A 27,689-nucleotide genomic window follows, 5' to 3' on the forward strand; every position below is an offset into this window, starting at 1 on the left:
GCGCATTTAGAAATCTCAACAAAAGCAATTGGTAAATAATATTTCTAATCGCACAGATTTACTATGCGTATGTTTATCCGATAAACTAATAGATACAAGTACACTTAATATATGCTTTCTGATTTTAAAAAAGTATTATTTATATTTTTCTTATTTTAATCTAATATTAATTAGTTGCTAAGAGCAAAATGCTAATATTGAGAGTTGCATAAATGGAGTATTGTCTTTCTTTAAGAGTACACGTTGGTTTGTTTTTCTTGGTTGTAGTTCCAATAATTAATTTAGTTGAACTTTTTAATACTCTTTAAGAAGTCTAAATATTTAGATAGAGCCCTTTATAAAATTTAGTTTCAAAATTAACCTTTACACTAATTAGCTTCCCACTATACTAATGCTTACATTTCACCCTATCCCCATCTTTTCTATTAAGTAGATCAAGTATTGCTCACATAAATGGAGTATTGTCTTTCTTTAAGAGTACACGTTGGTTTGTTTTTCTTGGTTGTAGTTCCAATAATTAATTTAGTTGAACTTTTTAATACTCTTTAAGAAGTCTAAATATTTAGATAGAGCCCTTTATAAAATTTAGTTTCAAAATTAACCTTTACACTAATTAGCTTCCCACTATACTAATGCTTACATTTCACCCTATCCCCATCTTTTCTATTAAGTAGATCAAGTATTGCTCACACCATGACTAAATTCTAAAAGGATTCCGTGGAGCGATGTTCTGAACACGTCCAACACCGTACCATGAATTACAAAGGAAGTCTGTCGGCTGGTATTCTAGCTTCATTTTCTCTTCCAAACTCGGCCTTAAGAGGATTCAGAAGAAAATGCAATTCGGTAAATTTTTTTCTGTACTCTTTCTTAATATCTACGTTTTTCCAATCAATCTAAGGGCCAGTGGTCAACTGCGAATCAATCATTTGTAGAGAGACCTGGACAGCCTCGTTCTGAGGTAGCATGTGCATCCAATTCAGTGAGCCGACGGACGCATACACAAGCACGCTTTGAATAAACACACACTCACACAAGCCTTGCACACACACACGCATAGTTATATATGTTGTATTATTAATTAGGATGTAATAACAACGCTGCTGTTTTAAGTTACAACTCTATTTTTATTGGCATGACAAGAAAGTGTAAAAACTAACATGAGACTTTAATACACACTGATAACATACTTGAGACAAACATGTGAGCACGTGAACATACTGAACAAGGGAGACAACAAGTAAACACACACACACACACACATGGATGGCTGCCTGGTCGTGCGGTTTGCAGGCTGGACTGTCGTTCGGACTTATCGATGGTCCCGGGTTCAAACCCTGCCCGCTCCCATCCCCCGTCGTCCTGCGGAAGGTTTGGACTAGGAAGTAATTATCTTCAACTCTGAAGGAACATCCGAAATAAGTAAAACAAACAAACAAACACACACACACACAACATACATACACATAAATACACATAATTGTAACATCCTCCGGTGTTTGAGGTTACTCATACACATAGCCACTAGCAGTGGCGTAACTAGCAATTTGCGGGTGGTGCGGGCGGCACGGGGCATCATGTAGTGGGGGGCATCAAACTAAATGCAAACTTTCTTAGTAAAACTACACATTGTAATTACATAAATAAAAACAAATTTAATCTCTTTTGTGGACCAGTTGGGGGGTGCGGGGGGGGGTTGTATCTGGGAGAAGGTTTTCCAAACCGCTCATCAAACACAACCCTTCTAAAGTCGGGATTTGAGCTCAAGCCCGCTTGTAAGGTGGACAAGCCGTAACCAAGTAGTTTTAGCCTCTCAGCCACAGATCAATTGATTGAAGGGAACTTGAAGTTTGTCTGCGACTAGGCAACAGTAATGACTGCAAGGCTCAAGGTGTACATACGTAAGACGGAAAATGTGGAGAGATTATCTGTAGACAGACTTGGACATCATGCGTTTTCTCTTAAAGCAGGGTCTGTCACTCAGGTGGGCATCACGAATGAGTTGAAGAAGAATTGGCAGTAGAAAATCAAAGAAATATCCTGGAGTGAAATTACTAACCAAGTAGGATCCATTCCTGAGAGACCGAATACGTAAATGTCCCAACAAAATAAAAATGAATTTATTGTAATATAAGTGCTCATGAAAACAAACAAAAAAATCATACAGAAAGTATAAAAAGCAAATATTTCTCGATGATTTTCCACAGTACAGCTAACATCTAAAATCTAGATCAAAATTTTCTGGTACACTGTCATGCAGAGCCTCAAAGATATATTAGCCACAAGAAAAAGTTGCCAAGCTAAAAAAGATGAAGATAGAATTTCTATCAACTCACAAGAAAGAGCTACTTATGGATATACCTTCCTTGGACCGTATTGTTCATACAATGATAACCCCATAAGAACAACGTCTCGATAAATATGAATATTAGTCCCTCTATTGAATCCTCAGATGGAAACAAATCTGGATGGTTCTCCCAGCCCTAGTGGGAAAAAACTAATTTCGATAAAATTATCAAGGCAAGAAGGCACATGAGATTCACTTGTATTATCTTTTTGTATAATCGATTCTTTTCTAAATGCTTAAATTGTGACTACACTTAATTTCGAAATTATACACTTTTCGCTGTCTTAAAACTTTTTTTCTTTTGTAGGGCATCATGAGGAACTGCCGCACAGGGCATCAAATACCCTAGCTACGCCACTGGTCACTAGTTCTTGTGGATTTGACCACTCGGCCTGACCTAGTGGTATAGGTTGCCGACCTTTGTGACCGGTCTTCTATATGGCTCTCAGATCTCTAAGCCGTACTTTCGTCTGTGCTGGGTGCATCCACAGGTGCGGGATTGTCAGGCTCGGTCGTACCTGTTGGTGTAAGCGAATTCATATCAGCAGGCGATGTGATTCTTTGTAAGTGGTAGATATCCACACACAGTGTAACTGAACGAACATTTAATAAAGACCAATAAAGTTTTCTAGACAGGTGATGAATATTGTGCATACAACATGTTACAAAATCATGTTTATAAAATGTACACCGTGATATATGATGCAATAAGAAAGAACACATGTAAAAAAATTTAAAAAAAAAAAAGGACAATAACTCCTCTCTGTCAAGGTTGGTTTTACGGGTTTAGCTAGAGCAGCGGTTCTCAACCTTTTATGCTCGGCGACCCCTTTTTACAATACCCCACTCTGCCGCGACCCCCCCCCCCCCACACACACACATACAGCAACAGAAGAATAGACAAAAACAATCCATTTTTTCGATGGTCTTAGGCTACCCCTGGCAAATCGTCAATCGACCCCCAAGGGGGTCGCGATCCACAAGGTTGAGAACCCCTGCCTTAAAGTAAGGGCTTTGGGCGAGGAGAGTCTGGGCATTAGCTTATGGTCGGAACGATGTGGACCACACAGCAGCCCCCTTTAGTGAAATATTTCTCCACCATGGGCTTGTTCGTAATTGGTCAGTTTAGTGTATTGAAGGGACACGTTGCGTCACACACACACACGCGCGCGCGCACACACACCCCGTTTCACGCAGTTGTTGGGTCCAAAGGAGCGGTAAAATCGTTATACCCAAACATTGGAAAACTTTTGGGACTTTCGCCTATCCCTTAGTCCAGCGATTCTCAACCTTTTTAGTTCCGCGACCCCTTTTACAATTTCTCACTATGTGGCGACCCCTCCAACCGTAAAGTTATCAGTGTTGTCGCTAATAGTATGGGTTGTTTCATTATAAAAATAATCTAGAATAGCATGATGGCGTAATACTTCATAATAAACGGGTATGCTTTTTAATATCGTAGCAACAATACCTATGATTTTGCAATGGCGCAATGTTACATTTAGCCGCACCGCTTGATGGACAGTCAACGAAACTGCCGTGACTATTAAAATGTCTGAATTGATTCTGATTCAGTTTTTTTGTATCATTCATTCTCGAATGTCAATGATAGTAAACAGTATAGTAATGTATCTTTTTTTCTTTACAGTCTCAAGTTTCTTTTTAAATTTAAATTTTTTTCCTATGGGTCTAAGGCGACCCCTGGAAAATCGTCATTCGACCCCCAAATGGGTCGCGACCCACAGGTTGAGAGCCTCTGAGCTAGAAGATGATATAATGAACCGGGTCCCCCAGCTCGGCAGTCTAATGTATTAATTAAAGAAAAAACAGCATAACCAAGTTACATAATAACCGAACTATGAAAAAGTGGTCAGCGATCCTTGAAAAATAACTATATTTAATACTAAATACGCACTAGCCCATTCAAAACCGATGTTGGATCTAGACCTAGTTATCTAGCCAAATTTAAATTTATTTCATTTTTACTTTAAAAAAATTATTGGTTCCACTTTCGTGGCCATTCAAATAAAAAATAAATATCTAGTGTCTAAGCATGCCACGGCGACCGTGGAGTTCAGTAGAAAAACACGTCTGTTGGCAAGCGCCCTATGGCGTTATGTGGAAGCTCCCATGTCCTTCTTAAGACTTTCTTCGTACTTTTTTTTTCGTACTGTCACACACCGTGCAGTGTGCAAGCGGCCTAAAAGATTAATCTGGTCCCTTAATTTTACCTTTTTATCACACACCGTGCAGTGTGCAAGGGGCCTAAAAGATTAATCTGGTCCCTTAATTTTACCTTTTTATCACACACCGTGCAGTGTGAAAGCGGCCTAAAAGATTAATCTGGTCCCTTAATTTTTACTTTTTTATCGTCAGAGTGTACTGCTATGGCATTGAAATAAGCACAAGAGAAAAGCAAAAATTTGCCAATTTTAATGTTAATGTGGGTTGGTGGGGGGGGGGGGGGAGGGGGGAGGAAACGAGTTGAACATGTCTTTCACTGGCCAAAAAAAAAAAAAAAGAAGTCGTCACTGTGGCCACAATGCAACCGATGAACGCGCCATCGACCACCGGGCAGACCTGGACAGCTCATTATGGTGATGTACAGCCTCGTAAACATGGTTGCGGGGACCGTAATGACCACCTAGAGGGTCGTGGGTATAAGAATCACTACAGCCCAGTGAATGGGCAACACCCTCTTGGAGTATAAGCCCATTTGAGAACGCCCTGTGTTCGAGGAACAGCAAAGGAGAGAAATAGCCTAATTGAGGCAACTCTTTCGTTTAAGTGCAATTCAATTATTTTTTTTAAGCTTGTTACTAAATTTAGATCTAGAAAGGGAAACAAAAATATTTTGTCCGATGGTTATTAGCAGTTAAGAAACACAATTCTGTATTCAAGAACAAAAATATAGGTTTAAATAAGTACATGCAATTAACATTTGCAAAATGTGGCATACCATAAAATTTTAATTTATTTATTTATTTAATTTTTACTCATTTAATTTCTTTCATATTGTCAACAATCTACAATCACATGTATTTAAATGTATTATGCATTTATATACAATAATTTAATATGATTATAGGCGTAGTGTAAAATAGATATTCAATGCATTGAGATAATTACTCTGGTAGGTTACATTTCACATATGGTGTCATGACCCTGTAACACACAGGACCATTAAGCCATTGTGTAATCTTACATTAGAATTTTGATATTTGATCTTAAATGAGTATACGTTTTATAGAAAACCCTGTGCCTACATACGTGGAATATATCTCATATCTAGTAGTATCCACCTTGTTAGTCTCTTTTTAAAACAATCTCTACATATCTACCAATGCTAAAGCTAAGTAACCCTTCCCATCTAGATAAGCTCCAGAAAAAAGAAATACTGATTCCTCAATCCGATGTGATAAATTTTTAAAAAGGAACTCGGGCAATGATTTATTAGTTGGAAACTTCATTCTCTTGAACACATTATTAAATCGAATCAACGATGTTAGAGGAAGTAATTAATTTCTTCAGTAGAAACTCATGGTCACCGACTGACGCCTGTACAGCATATTTATCAGCATATAAATCTATAACCTAATGTTTATCTTGGGCTGTCCGACCAAGTGAAGCTGTCGAATGGTTATTAGTGCTTGTATACTGTCCACACCAGCCTCCAACAGAAATAGTTGTTTTTAGTGCAGTCTTGTCAGCGGATGCCCATTTTGAGCGACAACGCCTTTGACGGAAGCATGGGAGACGACCACATGCCAAGGCAATCCTCTTTGGCGAACTTAAAGAGGGATGGCGTAAAAGAGGCGCCCCTACCCCCGTAAGCGCTTTAAAGACCAACCCAGGCGCCGTTTCGCCCTCACTGGCATAATGGAAAGTAGCTGGCATCTGATGGTACCTGAAAGAAACAGTTGGAGAGCCCTCTCAAAGGCTGCGGAATAAACATTTTAGACTCAAAGAAAAGCACTTGTTGAACACATACACAGCAGACGATAAAAAAAAAGAGTCTGCCAGTGGACAACAGCTTTGGATGCAGAAAAATATGCAGTCATGTGAACTCATCCTTATCCTTACTCTTCAGCATCGAAGACATTGCCATTATTATTATATTTTTTTTTTTAATTTTTATCATAAGGACCAGAGAATTGGGAATAATATAAATTATAATGTATCAATAATCATTGTCCCACCTCCCACTTATGCTAAAAGATAAATATGACAAATAATATTTTTTTTTACTTGCTCAGTGAATTTAGTTGTACCGTATTGCTTATCTTATAAATTATAGACGTTACTTAAAAAGAGAAAATATTAACGTCCTACGCGCATTCATTGTGTCCATCTTGTCAGGTATGTTAGTCAGTGGCTCAAACTCTGCTACGTTTTTGGTTTTCCTGTATGATTCAAGCAACCCATTTCATTATGTAATGGCATTAGTCTTTAAGACAAAGTGTATTTCTTTTTCTTTCTTTTGTACCACCTTCAGACCTTGACACCTATATGGTATCTGTTTCTTTAGCCAACGGTCAACGAGAATGTAATGTGTCCAGCACATTGACCAAAAGCTTTTCTTTCCCCGACTAATGCCAGAAACCCACTAAGAGCTGGGTGGGTTCAAAAAGCGCCCTAAAATAATAGAATCTTCATTGAGATTCGAACCAGGGACCTCTCTGTTAGGAAGCCAAGCACAGCACAAATAAGTTATTTCAGCTTCTTGTGTTTAAATTCTTCCGAAAGTAAATTTCGAACGCACCATCAGGACATAAATGAATGGTATGTTTCATTGACTTGTAGCACTAAACCGTTGTAGTAATGCATCTTAACTAATAAAACTTCAAATAACTTGAATAAAAACTACATAGAACTTTATTTATATAGAGACAAAATCAACTTGTGATAAATCAAATAAATGTTACAATAATATTCTTTAACAAAGTCTAACTCACTACAATAACACAACCTTTCAGTCTCACGTTCTGGAGTCGTCTCCCCTAACTAAGACCAAGTGACGACAATGCCACCTATGTTGCATCATTCACAACCAATCGCTAGCCTCTTCCCACCGTCGCAATATAAACACATAAACACACTTCATAACAGTGTGTTTCTATGGTGACGGTGAGAAGAAGCTAGTAATTGGTTGGGGATCTGAATGTTGCAAAAAGTAGCTGTCTAGATCTATGTTATGAAATTGGGTAACCATAGAAAGGGCGGGGTAAGACCTTTTTTTTTTTTTTTTTTTTTTTGTTCTAGTTTGACCTTGACCTTTCCTCTCAAGTTGAAAATTGAGACTTTAACATCATTTGCTTAAATAGAAGGAGACAAAGGCCGTAAATAGACCTGAAAAAGGCTCTAAACTATTTGAGATATTAGCCAATGTTTGGTACCCTTTGCAAGTCCAGATATTATTTGTCAGTGCTAAATATTTATTTGGGGCTCTACGCTATAGCTTGTAAAGCTTAATATAGGTACATCTGGTCTTTCCGGTGTAGGTGGGGAATGCCGCTGTATGTATGTTAAAACCAGCAACCATTAAAACAGATTCTCAAACAGAATCGAGCTTTGCTTAGAGTTGTAAAAAAAATACAATTAACTAGTATATCATAGTCCTCAACAACTGACAGAGCTAAGTCTTCCCTGTTCTGAATAGACTTTTTAAAATCTACCGCAGTAGCCAAAGTGCTCTCACTCGGTAACGTGCCAGAGGAGCATGAATCCTTTTAATGCAGACAAATTGTCTGCCCTTGATAGTGTTCCTTGACTGTGCCGGAAATAAATGACCTTTTCGGGAAATTCTATTTATTATGTCCCTTCCGACAGTGTAATAAAGATAGACTCGGGAATTTCCAATTAGAGATTGAAGACCTCTTTTAAATCTACATTATTTAAGGCCAATATATCATGCGTACAGGCGGTACTAGACCTAAATGGATATAGTGTCTAGTAATAGAAATGTCGTAATTTCGTTACAACCAAAACTCGTTTAAAGTAGATCTATAGTATTCTAATATATAACAGGGGTATCAATAAGGCAAGTGATTAATAGTACAGTTCCATTCTTAGACCCTTGCGATCAACGGAGAAGATGATGTAAAGGTCATCTGTTACTGTTGCCCACGAGGGTGTCATGTGACCAGCACAACGACCCAACCGCTTTTACTTTTCCCCAACTAATGTCAGGCACAAATTAGAGTTGGGTGGATTCAGAGGCGCCCTGCATCCCTGAAATTAGAAATACCAGTCTTTACCAGGAATCGAACCCGGGACCCCTAGGTCTTGCCTCCAAGGCAAGTGATTACGAAGAGTTAACCATCTGGTGTATCCGGTTCACAGCTAAAAGGGTCACAGTCACTTTCCGAAGTTCCCTAACTACGGAGTTACTTAACATTGTTTATTTGACGTTATCCTTTCATTTATAGCGGAGAAGAAGCGATGTGGGCAGAAGTAACAGGCGAACTGTTGCAGGATGTGAGTCTCTATGAAGATTTAAAACGTATCTCTTTTGATGTCTCTATCACTCTTTCTGTTCATTTTAAACTTGGGCTTTTGGTTTGTGTCATGTGTGCTGGTGTATTCTTTTAGTAAGATTCTGGCAGGATGGGCTCGATACCCTTAGCTGGACATCTATCTAGGAGAAGGAAAACTCAATCCTCAGCAGTCTTGAGGTTGTATCTAAACATGGGAAAGAGAGTCAACCCTGAGAAAAAAAAAACGAATGGTCTTGGTTACACCCTGGCAGAAACTGTGACTTCGCTGGTCCCAAACTGTATCGGCAACTGCCGGTCCTTTTGACACATCAGCTGCAAGAAGAGTGGGGGAGAACTGCTCTTTTGGGTGGCATAGTTCTGACCATATGAATGCCCAGGCATCCGTCTGATTACTATATGATTAACGTACTCGCTCCGCCACTGAAAACCATATAAAATGAGGACCTTGCGCTGGCAGATAATATGAACATGTATGAACATAATATAAACATGTATGAACATAATATGAACATGTATGAACATAATATGAACATGTATGAACATAATATGAACATGAACATAATATGAACATGTATGAACATGAACATAATATGAACATGTATGAACATGAACATAATATGAACATGTATGAACATAATATGAACATGTATGAACATAATATGAACATGTACGAACATAATCAGAACATGTATGAGCATGTATGAACACAATATGAACATGTATGAACATAAACATAATATGAACATGAATGAACATATTATGAACATGTATGAACATAATATGAACATGTATGAACATAATATGAACATGTATGAACATGAACATAATATGAACATGTATGAACATAATATGAACATGTATGAACATAATATGAACATGTATGAACATAATATGAACATGAATGAACATAATATGAACATACTATTAACATGTATGAACATAATATGAACATGTATGAACATAATATGAACATGTATGAACATAATATGAACATGTATGAACATAATATGAACATGTATGAACATAATATGAACATGTATGAACATAATATGAACATGTATGAACATAATATGAACATGTATGAACATAATATGAACATGTATGAACATAATATGAACATAATATGAACATGTATGAACATAATATAAACATGTATGAACATAATATAAACATGTATGAACATAATATGAACATGTGATGTGATATTGTGATGAGTGCACGTCTACATCTTGGTCTCAAAATGTTTGTGCCCCAGACCTCTTATATATGCCCTCAGCCTATTTGGACTCCTTCAGTTGCGAAGCGCCTATGGATCATCTCACAGAAATGAAATGAATGCCTCAGTATAGCCAGGCCTATACAAAGCTCATCGCAAACTGTGTTAATTCAGTTTATATAGAGTGAAAATAGGATAATAGATATCAATTATAAAAGATTTAGTTTACAAATAGGGTAAATAGTAGTTGGTGGATTAACACGATAATAGAGTATTTACAAGTCTTTTTCACACCTTTTAAAAAAATAAGAGATATCTAGACGAGGACATGAAAACTTAAAAGAGCCGATGCGACTGATTCTCTTTTAAACTCTTATTATGAATAAAAGAGAATTATCTTTATAAGCACTTGTTGAACAGATGAATACAGAGAAACAATTAAATTCAGCTTTACAATGTTGTCCTGTGTGTGTGTGTGGGGGGGGGGCGAGAAACTTTGTTGGGTCAATAATGAATAAGCTGTCTTTGAGCCCGAAGATATGGCTATGTAGTCCCAGCTGCGACCTACATATTTTGCCACATGCAGTGCAGAAGTAACAATTGTCCGCCCGTGGTCTATTTAGATTCTCTTTTCGACGTCTAAGTCTGTCTTTGGCAGTGGATTGTCCCGCGGCCTTTGTAAGTGATCTCCAGCTGTCTCGTAGTGAGGTCTTGCCATTGTGGAGGGAAATATTTGTAAGTGATCTCCAGCTGTCTCGTAGTGAGGTCTTGCCACTATATGTCCATTGTGGAGGGAAATATTTGTAAGTGATCTCCAGCTGTCTCGTAGTGAGGTCTTGCCACTATATGTCCATTGTGGAGGGAAATATTTGTAAGTGATCTCCAGCTGTCTCGTAGTGAGGTCTTGCCATTGTGGAGGGAAATATTTGTAAGTGATCTCCAGCTGTCTCGTAGTGAGGTCTTGCCACTATATGTCCATTGTGGAGGGAAATATTTGTAAGTGATCTCCAGCTGTCTCGTAGTGAGGTCTTGCCACTATATGTCCATTGTGGAGGGAAATATTTGTAAGTGATCTCCAGCTGTCTCGTAGTGAGGTCTTGCCACTATATTTCCATTGTGGAGGGAAATATTTGTAAGTGATCTCCAGCTGTCTCGTAGTGAGGTCTTGCCATTGTGGAGGGAAATATTTGTAAGTGATCTCCAGCTGTCTCGTAGTGAGGTCTTGCCACTATATGTCCATTGTGGAGGGAAATATTTGTAAGTGATCTCCAGCTGTCTCGTAGTGAGGTCTTGCCACTATATGTCCATTGTGGAGGGAAATATTTGTAAGTGATCTCCAGCTGTCTCGTAGTGAGGTCTTGCCACTATATTTCCATTGTGGAGGGAAATATTTGTAAGTGATCTCCAGCTGTCTCGTAGTGAGGTCTTGCCATTGTGGAGGGAAATATTTGTAAGTGATCTCCAGCTGTCTCGTAGTGAGGTCTTGCCACTATATGTCCATTGTGGAGGGAAATATTTGTAAGTGATCTCCAGCTGTCTCGTAGTGAGGTCTTGCCACTATATGTCCATTGTGGAGGGAAATATTTGTAAGTGATCTCCAGCTGTCTCGTAGTGAGGTCTTGCCACTATATTTCCATTGTGGAGGGAAATATTTGTAAGTGATCTCCAGCTGTCTCGTAGTGAGGTCTTGCCATTGTGGAGGGAAATATTTGTAAGTGATCTCCAGCTGTCTCGTAGTGAGGTCTTGCCACTATATGTCCATTGTGGAGGGAAATATTTGTAAGTGATCTCCAGCTGTCTCGTAGTGAGGTCTTGCCACTATATGTCCATTGTGGAGGGAAATATTTGTAAGTGATCTCCAGCTGTCTCGTAGTGAGGTCTTGCCACTATATTTCCATTGTGGAGGGAAATATTTGTAAGTGATCTCCAGCTGTCTCGTAGTGAGGTCTTGCCATTGTGGAGGGAAATATTTGTAAGTGATCTCCAGCTGTCTCGTAGTGAGGTCTTGCCACTATATGTCCATTGTGGAGGGAAATATTTGTAAGTGATCTCCAGCTGTCTCGTAGTGAGGTCTTGCCACTATATTTCCATTGTGGAGGGAAATATTTGTAAGTGATCTCCAGCTGTCTCGTAGTGAGGTCTTGCCACTATATGTCCATTGTGGAGGGAAATATTTGTAAGGGATCTCCAGCTGTCTCGTAGTGAGGTCTTGCCACTATATTTCCATTGTGGAGGGAAATATTTGTAAGTGATCTCCAGCTGTCTCGTAGTGAGGTCTTGCCACTATATTTCCATTGTGGAGGGAAATATTTGTAAGTGATCTCCAGCTGTCTCGTAGTGAGGTCTTGCCATTGTGGAGGGAAATATTTGTAAGTGATCTCCAGCTGTCTCGTAGTGAGGTCTTGCCACTATATGTCCATTGTGGAGGGAAATATTTGTAAGTGATCTCCAGCTGTCTCGTAGTGAGGTCTTGCCACTATATGTCCAATGTGGAGGGAAATATTTGTAAGTGATCTCCAGCTGTCTCGTAGTGAGGTCTTGCCACTATATTTCCATTGTGGAGGGAAATATTTGTAAGTGATCTCCAGCTGTCTCGTAGTGAGGTCTTGCCATTGTGGAGGGAAATATTTGTAAGTGATCTCCAGCTGTCTCGTAGTGAGGTCTTGCCACTATATGTCCATTGTGGAGGGAAATATTTGTAAGTGATCTCCAGCTGTCTCGTAGTGAGGTCTTGCCACTATATGTCCATTGTGGAGGGAAATATTTGTAAGTGATCTCCAGCTGTCTCGTAGTGAGGTCTTGCCACTATATTTCCATTGTGGAGGGAAATATTTGTAAGTGATCTCCAGCTGTCTCGTAGTGAGGTCTTGCCATTGTGGAGGGAAATATTTGTAAGTGATCTCCAGCTGTCTCGTAGTGAGGTCTTGCCACTATATGTCCATTGTGGAGGGAAATATTTGTAAGGGATCTCCAGCTGTCTCGTAGTGAGGTCTTGCCACTATATGTCCATTGTGGAGGGAAATATGTATATATATATATAAGATGAAAAAAGAAGGTGATTTTATGAAAAGCAAGTAGACTTTTAAGAAGCTTGGCTTTCAAATGGGTTTCAGTTCCAGCTAGAATCCTAGTGTTATAGACATATTAGAAAACTGGAATCGAGAAACCGTGTCAGTACTATATGGCTTTAGCACACTTAAGCACAAAACACATCTCTGTCGTGGTGTGGACATGTGCTCAAGACAAATTATAACCACATTGGAAAAGAGGAAAGGCGAATGAGATAGTACAGTGCCTTCCTTTATTTAAAACAGATTTAGGGTTAAAATACTGTGATTTCTAGAACTTTCTCTTAAGCCTTTTTTTCTTCTGTTAGACGACGTCAGAGGACCTAGGTCTCTAGCTTACAAAAATTTAAAAAAAAAAACATTATAGATCTACTAAAAACATACAAGCGACAAAGTAGATCAAACCTTTTTTTTTTTTTCTCTATATTCGTCAATATTATGAAAGATTTTCAGAAATTGAGGCAGATCCGCGAAAAGCAAGCTTATTGGTGTATATGGTATACAGAATACGGATAACGGAAGTATAGATAAGTATTTTAATATAACTTTTGAGCACATTCCAACAGTGTAGAGTCACATTTCTAAGTTCTTTCGCGTGTAGCACAAAGTATTTCTTACTATATCTTTGGCAACAGCGAGCTTTCAATATGACGTCATTGTTTAGTGTGTCTATTTAGTTCAAACTGTCTCCCCAAACTTAATATTGTCACTGCTTTAACGTTTTTCTTTAGGTTCTTTGTAGCGCTGACACAGTTCTTCATATCGCTTTCTTTTTTTTTTTTTACTCTCACTTAATTTCAGTGACGTAGCTAGCAATTTGAGGCCGGAGGTTTGACCTATTAGGGATCCTTGCATTTTGACATTCGACATTATGACATGGGATAATGGCGTAATATTAAATATAAAAACAAATTTCGGACACTCATTTGGAGAACCCCTCATGTGGGGGCCTGGTGGAATTTTCAATTTTGGACCCCCCCCCCCTCCTTTCCCCCCACCCTAGCTACGCCACTGCTGAATTTTACTTTAATCTTAAAAACTGAAGATATAAACTCTGATTAACTTTTATTTCAGCAGATCTTCAGCAGAAGTCTGAAATATTGACAACAAACAGTCACAAACAGTTGATCTACTTTACCTTGTAGACCGCCAATAGATTTATCTGATGACAAACATCCATAGCATGTATCATAATAGCAATGGCTTGGAGTCCGAGTCAAAAGCGGCTACCTCTCAATATTGCACTATATATCATGGTACTTCAAGTCAGGATTTACAAGATTTTTTCCAACTATCTTGGTTCGATGCGAACAGGAGATGGGGTGGGGTGGGGCGGTGACTTTTTCGAATTTCGAAAATGTTATAAGCACTCCGGCGCTTACTTTCTGACAACCCTTTGAATGAGTTTTGATGACGACATATCGCAGAATAAATATCGTTATATTAGAGATTTTCATACATAGACTAGCTAGGCTTTGGTGTATCCGGCCTCTGTTGATGTAAAGTTATATGATAGTTTCTTTTTCACTTTTCAGCGCTGTCCAGTCAAATTTTCTGAGCTCGTCTGTAGCTTCTATTTAATTGGAATCTTATGAAGCTTAATGGACCTCATTCACCAATCGTAAACAAACAACATTTTGCCACGTGGTTCTCTATCTCTTCTATACAAATTACGCAATCCATAAAGGCAGTCACGTGATACGAAATTTTCATTGTTTTATCAATATGATTACGTAGCTAAATGTTGTTTGTTTACGATTGGTGAATGAGGTCCATTTAGCGTCATGGGTATTATTTAAATATTAAAGTAAAGTTCTTTTTTTTTCATACATTGAGGTCTATAGGGCAGATAATATAAAGGGCATCTGTTTCTGTGACACACTGATAATGAGTGGCCAGCACAACAACCAACCGCATTTGTTTTTCAACAACTAATGTCAGGGTGGACCGAGAGGCGCCCTAAAGATTTATAAATCCCAGGCTTCACTAGGATTCTAACCCGTGACCCGTTCGGCAGCCAAGCGATTTACCACTCAGACACCGCGGCTGCTGACATTGTTAAATTTATCGTAAAAATTTGGAGTTGGTCAAACATGGGAGAGAATCTATAAATAGCAAGCTCACTGATGTATCCGGTGTACAAAATAAAGGAAGGGTTGATGGGATAGCTATATTAATTATGTAGCATACTGTTAGCAATTCAGAATTAAACTTGTTCACCTCTTCCGTTTGTAACTTTGATTTTGTTGCCAACTTTGAGGCTCAAAATATTTCCTTGATATTGTTTAGTATATCGTGAAATATTTCTCCAACAAACATCAATCTTCAAACGAACAAGTTTTGTTTTTTTTTGTGTTTTTTTTTTGTCATAGTTGTGTATTTTCTAGAATATGCTAGAAATGTTAATCTTTCAGGTGACTCGCTGTCTTTAAAATGTTCGCGAAAAATCGTACGGAAGGGGGTCGAATTGAGTTGACCCGTCAAACATATGTATCGAGGGTCAGATTTTAAAGGGAGCGAATCGATCAAGAGTCATCGCCTAAGCTTAAAAAAAAAAGTTGATGCTGTCAGGAGTCATCAATAAACAGGTAGATATTTGAAGTAGATGAGGCTTGCAAATACCAACCTGTCAATTTTTGACAGCATGTGGTCATCTGAGCGTCATTTAAATTCACCGACCTCCCCCCCCCTCCCACACACACATACACACCTCATTGGTAATATTTAAGATAAATCACTGACCTAATAGAAACTATTTCTATGTCGATATTCAAACTATGAGAGAAGCAAAGTCACATAACAGAGGCGCAGTGAGGGGTAGGGCGAGGGGCACGATGCCCCGGGCAATGCTCTCAGGGGTGCACCAAACCCAGAGAGGCGCCTATATTTCTATATGATGTTTATGGTATATGGGGGAGGGGGCGCCATTAAAACATCTTTGACCCGGGCGAAAGTTTTGCTCACTACGCCTCTGTCCAACAGCGATTTTCGTCCGATTTCTAGGAAAAGAAAAAGAAAAGCAGCACATGATATCTAAAGAAGAAAATCAACTCAAAATGTATTTTAACTTTATCGTCTGCTAGTCAAGGAGTATTACCGCGATAATGCATTCGCCTAGTTTTGGATGAGGTGAGAATGCAAAAAGCATTAAAATCCCCGATGCTTGGTGAAATGTTATATTGTTTTCATGCCATTTTCTATTTGGTCTTTTCAATTTCGTTTTCTAATTTTATTTTTTCTAAAAATTAGTTTTCTATTTTGATATCTTCTTTTTTCAATTTTGTCTGCTATTGCGTTTTCCATTTTGCTTTCAATTTCCCTTTCTATTTTGCTTTTCTGTTTCGTTTTAAATTTCGTTCTCTGTTTTCTTTTCTAGACCGTTTTCACGTCCCTATATTTGTTATATTCGTTTTCTATTTTGTACTTTCAAAAAAAAAAAAAAAAAAAAAAAAAAAAAAAAAGATATTTGCAAGATGTTTTTGTATCTATAGTAAAATAAGATAAAGCTCAAAAGTGTATAATCATGAACAAATTAGCAGAAGTTAACTTAATTTTTGATTAGCCCGAATTTTTTTTCTGGTTATGAAGAAATATATCTTCTAATACTATAATTCGGATTCTTACATGTATAACTTTGTATAACTTACCTAGTCGGAAACGTGAAATCCAATTATCTATGTTCTGGATATATGCAAATTGTCAACAGCACACTTAAATCCTTGAAGTTAAACACAGAAACCTTATTAAGTTCATCAAATATGAATGAAATAACTAGCAAATAATCCAACCAAACTGTACACTAACTCTTTGCATGTTTTTAATTAGCGAATAATGAATGCCACATGATATGTTTGTTGTTTATTAATAACAATAACTTGTGAGCGAATCTAAGCAACGTACTAGAGTGTCACAGAAAATATCCTTTTCAGAAAGAATTATCCCCCCTTAAACAAAGTTTGATGGGAGTTATTTTTTTTCTTGTATTGTGTGCGTGCGGACGAGTGAGTGGTTGATAGAGTTAGCGCGAGCTCACCGATGGAGGACAACCGAGGCGGTACACTCGCCTTAGCCTCTCTGATCCTCTTTGCCAAGGATGCGTCGTGGAAAGGAGGGGGGGGGGAGTTAGGGATTGGGAGTTAGGGGGGAGCCTTTTAGTCGCGAGACTGGTGGATAACTAATGGAGAGAGATTTGAGAGTGTGAACGTTCTTTTAAGGACAACGAAAACGAGGCTGCACAGTATCATTTGCATATTTCATATTTGATATTATACTTACGCATTATTTTTATTACATTTTATACATTATATAACATTTTTTAAACATTATAAAACATTGTATACATCATACATACTTTATATTACATTAAACAATATTGTTACACAAGTCTTTCATTTGTAAACATGTCTTCGTCTTTTAAACCTGGTGTTATTCTATTGGCAATTTTTCCAAACAATTATTTCACTTTTCTGATTTAGGTATAAAATTAGTAACCACGACATCGAAAGTCTTAAGTCTAACTTATTCAACTTATACTAAGGAAAATGTTATAAGGTTATCACTCATGGATCAGGCCTTCTCAAGGGAACTAATTCAACTTATACAATCACATCTGTCAAGTACGATTTCTTTCCCTTGTTCGACACCAAACAAAATAATTACTCCCGATAGTAATCAACTAATTGTTGTTGTTGATTATTAAATCATTTCTTGTGTTGTCAGGTGTGTGAGAAATAAAGTGTACAAAGTTTTTACCAGACAGACAGAGTTGATATAGCTTTGTAAAACGTATATAAGGTCTGAACATTTGAATGTGTCTGTATTTTCTAATCTAATAAATATCGCTTAATAACTAGAACTAGTAAAGTAACCTTATATTAGACTTACTAGACTTGTTTCAAATTGCAGGGATAGTACTTGCAGCGGGGAGCGCTACGACAATCCAAAAGAAAATGCACACACTGGGGCAGCCGCCTTGTTACCCTTTATTTTCCCATTTTCTATACCAATCTATATATATAATTCTCTTCTTCCCTCAAGAGTTTGGACGAGAAGAAGAAATAAAGGAAAGATCACTCTCTTAGTTCTGCATTTTTTTTTTTTGAGTTTTATAAAGATTTTAATAATTTTCCGATATTTCCATGACTTTTTCGTATATTTTGTTATAAGTTATAAAATGGTTTAATTTAATAATTTACACCTAGAATTAGCGCGGGTCCTTTGAAAGTGCGGGGCACACTGCGGTCACATAGGGGCCTAAGGCCGGCCCCTGCAAAATTAGTAAAGTGTATTTCTTTTCCGAACAAATCACGTTAATTTCAGATGTGGCTAGAGTTAGCCATTCCACAGGCTATTAGTGAATTAATTAGTTAATAAGTGGTTTGCTTTACCTGCTACGGCGTGCCAGCGTTCTCATGGACCTTTCTCTGCGCATGGTGCCGGTCAAAGCCAAGGCCCTGCTAGTCTCTCTCTCATTTCAAAGATATTTTGTTGCTTTGTTTACATTCAACATTTCCGGTTTCCATGGAAGAGCATCATTTATATGGATTTTTACAAAAGTTTATATCAGCTCTGTCTGTCTGTTTGTCTGTCTGTCTGGTACAAATTTTAAACACGTTTATTTTCCCTTTTCCCATTCTCGGATCAAATTGAAACTTTGCATAATTATATATTTTTCTTAGTAACACAGAACCAACCAACCAAAAAAAAACCCAACAACAACAAACAAACAAACAATTAGTCAATCAAATAGTAATAATTAATTAATTTGTTTATATCGAAAAGGGTAATACATCCTACAGAATTGAGATACATGGTTGTTAATGTGGAGTTTTTCCCCTTTGATAAGCTTTTTTTTTTTTAATAATTATTTTTATATTTTGCTTGTTACTTGGGTTGAGTTGGTTTATACAAACTATAGATCCTGTCCGTTTTACGTAAGTGGCAAGCAGTTAGACCTTTTTTTTTTCCTTGGTTTGATTTTATTTCAAAGAAAACGTCATTCAATTATTTCATTACGTGATTGTTTAAATATTTGTTGGAACGCGAACAAAATTCTCAGACAGATCTATAAGAGAAATACAAAAGATTCAAAACTGTTTAGAAAATCTTGAGCCGAGTTTTGAAATCTGCGTTAAATCCCGTGACTTCATTGTCCTTTGATTGACAGCGTGCTTTGTACTGCAATATGCAGGCCACACTTTGGGTGACGGCTTTTTGAGAAGTGGCCTCTTAATAAATACTTCGTTTTATTGAGTTGTATTGATTTAGGCCAAGATGTCTGAATATAAACATTTAACCTTTGAACCCTTGGTGTTTACTTTGTGAAGTGTTTTAATAGAAATGCTTATAATTCTTTTTTATTATTAAATTTAAAAATGAATAGTTCAATAAGTAAATAGATTGTAAATTGGCTATATCTGTCTCTATTCTGATAAAACAAAAGCATTAGCATTTAAATGTTTAGAATTTTAATGGATGCTTGTATCACTTCCGGTTCATTTAACGAATAGGACTAAATTGTAGATGGATGCTAGTATCATTTCCGGTTCGGTTAAACTATATATGCCTATATTGTATCTGGATAAATATTGGATATTAATGAATGAATGCCTGTATCACTTCCGGATCATTTAACGAATAGGACTAAATTGTAGATGGATGCTAGTATCATTTCCGGTTCGGTAAAACTATATATGCCTATATTGTATCTGGATAAATATTGGATATTAATGAATGAATGCCTGTATCACTTCCGGATCATTTAACGAATAGGACTAAATTGTAGATGGATGCTAGTATCATTTCCGGTTCGGTAAAACTATATATGCAGGGGCGTAGCTAGAGATTAGGGGGCCCGGAAGGGATTGACCTCTTTGGGGACCCCTTGCATTGTGACATTCGACATCATGACATGAGATAATGTACTTAATATTGTTAAGACGTGGGGTTGAACTAAAGAAAATAACTCACCGAGTCTCAGATCGCTGGTATCTCTTCGACTGCAGAAGCACAATCCAACTATGATCATTCAATATCCCCCGATCAAAAGAAATAATGTCACAATCTCCAAAAATCAAATTTACATATCCCGATACACTAACACAAATTAAAGAAAACAATCCTCAATCCTCACTCGATAAATCCAAAATCAGAACTAAAGTTTCTTAACACATTGTTATGAACATAAAGATAAGAGAGTCTGTATGTCTGTATAGTATGGCTTTAACACACCGAATGACTACACAACACACATTTCGTGAACACATTCTTACGGACGAGATACAAGCACATGTAAACATAAGAACGACAACCGATACAGAATATAATTTTCATAACATTCACCCCCGGTTCCAATTATGCTAACTAGTATTATCAACAATGAAAGAATAAGTAAGTGTAGAATAATAATAGAGATACAAGTAAACAAACAATGTAGAATAGCATGCCATTATGTAACATGTTGATATAACATGATAAATCAAATAGCTTATTAAAATATAGCATAATAGATCAAATGTCATATCAAGCAACGGGCCGGCCCTCTTGGTTGAGGGTAGCTGCAATGGCTATATCAGAAGCATCCGTCTCAACGGTTAAAGGGCGATTCGGATCAATAGTATACACGGCGGCTTTTTCAAGCTCATGTTTCAAACTTTCAAATGTTCTTTTGACTTCTTCGGAGACAGGAAATTGTTGATTTCTTGTTAACAGGCTTATTTTTGTTGAGACGTTAGGTATCCACTGTGAGTAGTAAGCCAGAAGACCCACTACTCGTTTCTGTACACGCATGTTCACTGGTACGGGTAATTCCCTTAGAGCGCGAAATCTCTTAGGATCCGGCCTAATTTGTCCTTTGGAAATCTCGTATCCTAACAGTCTCACTTTAGTAGTGCTAATTTCACTTTTTGTTTCATTAAAAGTGATTCCATACTTTTGAGCGCTATCAAGAAATCGCTGTAGGTTTCGGTCGTGTGATTCAGAGTCCATACCGCAGATGGTCACATTGTCCACATAAGCAAAAGTGTCAGTGAGTCGTTCGTCTTCGATGATTTTGTCAAGCGTATGCTGAAAACAGGCGACTCCATTCGTGACGCCAAACGGAATCCGACGGAATTGATACAGTTTCCCACATGCTTCGAAGGCTGTGAACGGCCTTTCCTCTTCTTTTATAGGAATCTGATGGTATGCACTTTTCAGGTCTAAAGTGCTATATACAGAGTATTTGGGAAATCTTTTCTGCTTTTCTTATAAAACTCTCCTTTTTTAAACTTCCACCTCCAGCTTCTTTCAGTTTGGCCCATCACTGGGGTGAATTGGGAAAAAAGTTGAACAATTCTTGTACAGTTGAAAAGAATCGCTGGATCTATCTCAGCAGAATGAAGAGCTATTAGGGATACCTGTTCTTGATGAGAAACATCTGGGGTGGAATCAAGCATCAGAGAAAAGTAACAAACTTGCTGGACTTTCTCAACAATTGATTCCCTAACTTTATTGCCCATCAAGTTAATGAACTCATTTTGAATCTCTGCTGACAACTAATGTGTCTTCCCATATTCATTTCTATGTTAGTGGTGTTTCGTAACTTCAACAAATTCTGCAAGAAATTTCAAAGGTGCTAGGAACTTCCCACTCCCAGGATTGGGTGAATTCAGTTTTTCGTTGTGACCACGTAAGCTTGAGTTTGTTTTCGCTAAGTACTTAATAGCTGCTGCTACACGCTTCAGAATATCTCTCCAATACTGCTGATTTTTTAAAATTTGCGCATGAAACCTATGTGACAGTTCATCTGGTTCTGTCTTAATCTTTTCCTCTTCTAGCTTCCACTTCAAAAAAGCTAGTCTGTGGTGGACTTTTTTCTTCATGTTCTTTCGGTCTCTCAGGTTTCTTCCATTTGATGAAACCAACTCCAGGTTTGCTCAATGCACTAGATGTCTTGTCTGATGCCTCAGAAAACAGTACACATGCAAAACAAAAGAGATATCCCAAGTGTGGAGAGACCTGTTGGAAGTTTGCTAGTGAACCATGATGTCAAACTTCGTGATTTGTTTTGGGTAAACTCTACTGAAAACAGATACCGTTCATCTTTGTATTGGAAAAATAAGCTACCCTTTACCACAATCTTTGCTCGCAGTTCCTCAGATAAAATTCCTGGCTGGATATATCCGAAGTCTTTTTACTCAATTACAGCTTTTTCCACATCTGGAGAAAGTGATTTTGGAAGACCTTCACTTAACTCATCATCTGTATCATCTACTTCGTATGTTTTCTCTGACTGTGGTAAAAGGGTATTACCCATGAGTCTCTTCGACACTACTTCTCTCATCAAGAGACATTTTCACTTCTTCAACTGCTGTATCAATGTATGAATCATCTAAATACTGAAACTTTTCTTCGACACGTTCATTGTCTCCTTTGTTTTCAGAGCTCTTATCAGGTTTTTTCTTAAATAATAAGAATAATGAAATAAACTATCTTATATACTAAGCTACTTCCCGAGAGTAACACGGCACTAGTCAGCGCTATGGAAATTAGTCCTTGAAATTGAGAGTAACCCCGCACGGAAAGAGTTAATAATCTGTGTGGAATACATACAACAGGGTCACTGACTTATATAACAACGTGAAAAGTGAAAGTGACGTAATATTTAATTTATTTAAAAACGAATTTCGAACACTCATTTGGGGGCCGGGGGGGGGATCTTCAAATTCTCCCCCCTCTTCCCCCACCCTAGCTACGCCACTGTATATATTCCTATATTGTATCTGGATACATTTTGGATAAATAATGAATATATGCCTGTATCACTTACGGTTCATCTAACGAACAGGACTAAATTGTAGATGGATGCTAGTATCATTTCCGGTTCGGTCAATCTATATCTATATTCCTTAAAATTCAGTGGAATCTGATAAAGGGACTACGATGAATTTTGTTTCCCTTTAACGAAACTCGACCCTGGCAGTGCCAGAGAATGAATACCTATTCGTTTGTAACATAATAATTATTATTATTATTATTATCGTTTAGAACCTTTTAGCTTACAAAAATGTCGACATCGTAGGTAATGGGTTAAGAGAGAGACAGAGAGAAAAGAAAATGAAAGAGAAAAATACAAGAGGGTGCTAAAATTATTACTTTAAAAAAAATTCACAAACAAAAGAATCACGCTAACAGTGCGTAAAATGCGACCGCGCACGCTGGGTGAGCACCTAGCCAGCCAGAACAGTTCGGCACGTGAGTTGTCTGTGGCTGGAATGCATCTGTAAAAGTTTTGCAGGGATGTGAGTCAACTCTATGACTGATTGCTCACATCAGAGTTACATCAAACTGTACAGGAAAACTCTTAACAGCAACAGCCCACTCTGCTTCTCTTCTTCTTTTTTATTTTCAAAGAAATGTCTTTAACAATGACTCGCAATCATCACACACAACATCATGCACTACATGTTGTACAACATCATCTGCAACATTTTGAACAGCATCATGCACAATATTTTGTACAACATGGTTTACAATATCATGCACCACATCATCTATAACATCATAAACAACATCACGTTTAACATCCTGAACAAAACCATCAACAACTTCGTGAAGAACATCATGTACATCATAAACAACATCACGTATAACATCCTGTACAACATCATGGACAACATCCTGAACAACATCATGGACAACATCGTGGACAACATCATGGACAACATCCTGAACAACATCCTGAACAACATCATGGACAACATCGTGGACAACATCATGGACAACATCCTAAACAACATCATGGACAACATCCTGAACAACATCATGGACAACATCATGGACAACATCCTGAATAACATCATGGACAACATCATGGACAACATCCTGAACAACATCATGGAAACATCTTGAACAACATCATGGATTACATCCTGAACAACATCATGGACAACATCATGGACAACATCCTGAACAACATCATGGACAACATCCTGAATAACATCACGGACAACATCATGGACAACATCCTGAACAACATCATGGAAACATCTTGAACAACATCATGGATTACATCCTGAACAACATCATGGACAACATCATGGACAACATCCTTAACAACATCGTGGACAACATCATGGACAACATCATGGACAACATCCTGAGCAACATCATGGACAACATCCTGAACAACATCATGGACAACATCATGGACAACATCATGGACAACATCCTGAGCAACATCATGGACAACATCCTGAACAACATCATGGACAACATCCTGAACAACATCATGGACAACACCCTGAACAACATCATGGACAACATCCTGAACAACATCATGGACAACATCCTGAACAACATCATGGACAACATCCTGAACAACATCACGGACAACATCCTGAACAACATCAGGGACAACATCCTGAACAACATCATGGACAACATCCTGAACAACATCATGGACAACATCCTGAACAACATCACGGACAACATCCTGAACAACATCATGGACAACATCCTGAACAACATCATGGACAACATCCTGAACAACATCATGGACAACATCCTGAATAACATCACGGACAACATCATGGACAACATCCTGAATAACATCATGGACAACACCCTGAACAACATCATGGACAACACCCTGAACAACATCATGGACAACATCCTGAACAACATCATGGACAACATATTGAACAACATCATGGACAACACCCTGAACAACATCATGGACAGTATCCTGAACAACATCATGGACAACATCCTGAATAACATCATGGACAACACCCTGAACAACATCATGGACAACATCCTGAACAACATCATGGACAACATCCTGAACAACATCATGGACAACATCCTGAACAACATCATGGACAACACCCTGAACAACATCATGGACAACATCCTGAACAACATCATGGATAACATCCTGAACAACATCATGGACAACACCCTGAACAACATCTTGGACAACATCCTGAACAACATCATGGACAACATCCTGAATAACATCACGGACAACATCATGGACAACATCCTGAATAACATCATGGACAACATCTTGAACAACATCATGGACAACATCCTGAATAACATCACGGACAACATCATGGACAACATCCTGAATAACATCATGGACGACATCTTGAACAACATCATGGATAACATCCTGAACAACATCATGGATAACATCCTGAACAACATCATGGATAACATCCTGAACAACATCATGGACAACATCTTGAACAACATCATGAATAACATCCTGAACAACATCATGGATAACATCCTGAACAACATCATGGACAACACCCTGAACAACATCATGGACAACATCCTGAACAACATCATGGACAACATCCTGAATAACATCACGGACAACATCATGGACAACATCATGAATAACATCATGGACAGCATCTTGAACAACATCATGGACAACATCCTGAATAACATCACGGACAACATCATGGACAACATCTTGAACAACATCATGGATTACATCCTGAACAACATCATGGACAACAAGACTTGTGAGATGGTAGAGCATGTGTGTGTGTGTGTGTTTTCACGAGAGAGTGTTTGAGAAAAAGAAAAAGAGAGAGATTGAACGAATGCGTGTGTTTCGGTGAGAGAAACATGTGTGAGCATGTGTGAGAGTGTATGTTAGATTGTGTGAAAAAAATGCGTATGTGTGTAACAGAATCTCGGAGTGAATGTGTGGAAGAAAGTGTGCGAGAGAGAGAGAGACTTTGTGTTAGGGTGAATGTGTGGGAGAAAGTGTGTGTGTATTGCGGAGAGTGCATGTGAACCTAAGACAAGCCATTACAGTACAACATGTATAACAATACAACATGTATAACACCACAATAATTAATGCTAATGAATTTTGGCTCATGTATGATGTCATATTAACAACGTGTCACGCCAATGTGTTTCTGAAATAATAAAAAAAGTGTATTTTCTTTTTGGAATAGCAATCTCCTAACTTATCTAATTAAATTATGTAATTTGTCTACCGGATATGTGTGATGAGCTCTTTGCTTTACGGAGGTGAAACTTGTTCAGCCTCCTTATGGAAGGGGAAAAAAGCTAAATATCTTCAACCTCCAATGCCTAAGGCGGATCTATTAAATACGGTGGCAAGATAAAGAAACCAATGAGGAAGCGCTACGAAGAGCAGCGTGCCAGGACATCCGCTGTGTTATTGTCAGCAGATGCCTTGGATGGCTTGGTCACGTTCGTAGAATGCCAGAAGGTCGACATCCACAACACATTCTGTGTGGTGATGTAACATAAGGCAGGAGAGACGCTGGTCGTCCACTGCTAAGGTATACTGATGTATGCAAATGCGACATTGAAGCTCATCAAAATCGACACTAACAGCTGGGAAAAAGTGGCACTGGATAGGTCCACAAAGGAGAGCGATCATTAAGGAAGGGTCCCGATTGCAGATGCAAAACACAACAGAAGCAAGAAAGAAGGGTGAAATTGCAACGGCGTCTGGTGATTACATATGCCCAATCTGTGACTCCAGCTGTGTATCAAGGATTGGCCTCTTTAGTCACACAAGAAGTGTACATATTCTCAATATCCTGGTACAACAAGGGTAAAAAGTAGTAGAAACTCAAATTTTTTTATCTCACCCATAATACACTTTCTCTGATTTCTTGGTACTTCTTTACAGTACATCAATATCTTTCGCTACTTTAGTTTTTGGCAAGTTTTGATTTCAAAGCGTTTGCAAAGTTCACCAGAGCACGTGAATGTTAGAGATAAATATCAAGCTTATTGGTGTATCCGGTACAGAATAAATGAAGTGTTGAAAAGTTTGCTAGGTTGATGTTTGTTGTTGTTGTTGTTATTTTTTGTGCAATTTTTAGAACTACAGTATGAACATTTTCAAAGTTCTTTCATTTGTGGCGTTTAAATATATGAAAAAGTTCTCTAGGAGATGAACTGTACTTGCACTAGCACTGAATCTGGACAGCATAATTTTATTATTATTGTGTCTTTGTTGTTGTTGTTGTTGTTGTTGTTGTTGCGAATCTTCTTTTCGTTTTACTAACAAGACTTTTTTTTAATTCTAGTTTCTGGACATATAGGTCAAGGACATGTCTGCAACTCGGTGAGGTCACGTAGCTAATAGGTAATTGCTATATTTTCGTCACTGGATTATTGTTATTCTGTTGTAAAACTATCCAGTGTTAATTAACAATTATGTCATTACGAGACAGTGACGCAGTCGGCCCCAAAAAAATCATCTCACTGAGAAGGCTGTTGTGGAGCGTGGTAATACGCCGACACAAAATAGTTCCCAAAATTGTTCTCGTGTTATTTTTTTTCGGAGGTCAAAATGTGTTATTTGTGAGGCACTTAGTTAGTATTATTAGTTTGTATAGACATGCACCATAGTTGACGGACTTTGAACGCGACTCTTACTGACGTCACGACTTAGTTGGGTTAGAGATTATTTATGTAAATAAAGTTAGATGGTGTTAGAACTTCATAGGGAGAACTTGATTTTATAGACAGAGACTCGACCGTGGCCTTTTCAATATTAAACATCTTCT

General features: G+C 37.9%; 2 protein-coding genes across 2 annotated transcripts in view; one reads left to right on the top strand and one right to left on the bottom strand.

Annotated features, from left to right (window-relative positions):
- Positions 1–17,178, bottom strand: part of LOC106078514 (neuromedin-U receptor 2-like) — a 248,432-nt gene extending 231,254 nt beyond the window's left edge. The window contains exon 1 of the mRNA XM_056033435.1: positions 16,776–17,178. The gene's annotated coding sequence lies outside the window, so the exon portion shown is untranslated. The remainder of the gene's footprint in view (positions 1–16,775) is intronic.
- A 6,384-nt stretch (positions 17,179–23,562) lies between these two features.
- LOC106067398 (uncharacterized) lies at positions 23,563–24,018 on the top strand. The gene has a single exon (XM_013226576.1). The coding sequence runs from the start codon at positions 23,563–23,565 to the stop codon at positions 24,016–24,018; it is 456 nt and encodes a 151-aa protein (XP_013082030.1).
- Positions 24,019–27,689: the final 3,671 nt, after the last annotated feature.

This window comes from Biomphalaria glabrata, chromosome 6 (genome assembly GCF_947242115.1).
Source record: "Biomphalaria glabrata chromosome 6, xgBioGlab47.1, whole genome shotgun sequence".
NCBI lineage: Eukaryota > Metazoa > Mollusca > Gastropoda > Planorbidae > Biomphalaria > Biomphalaria glabrata.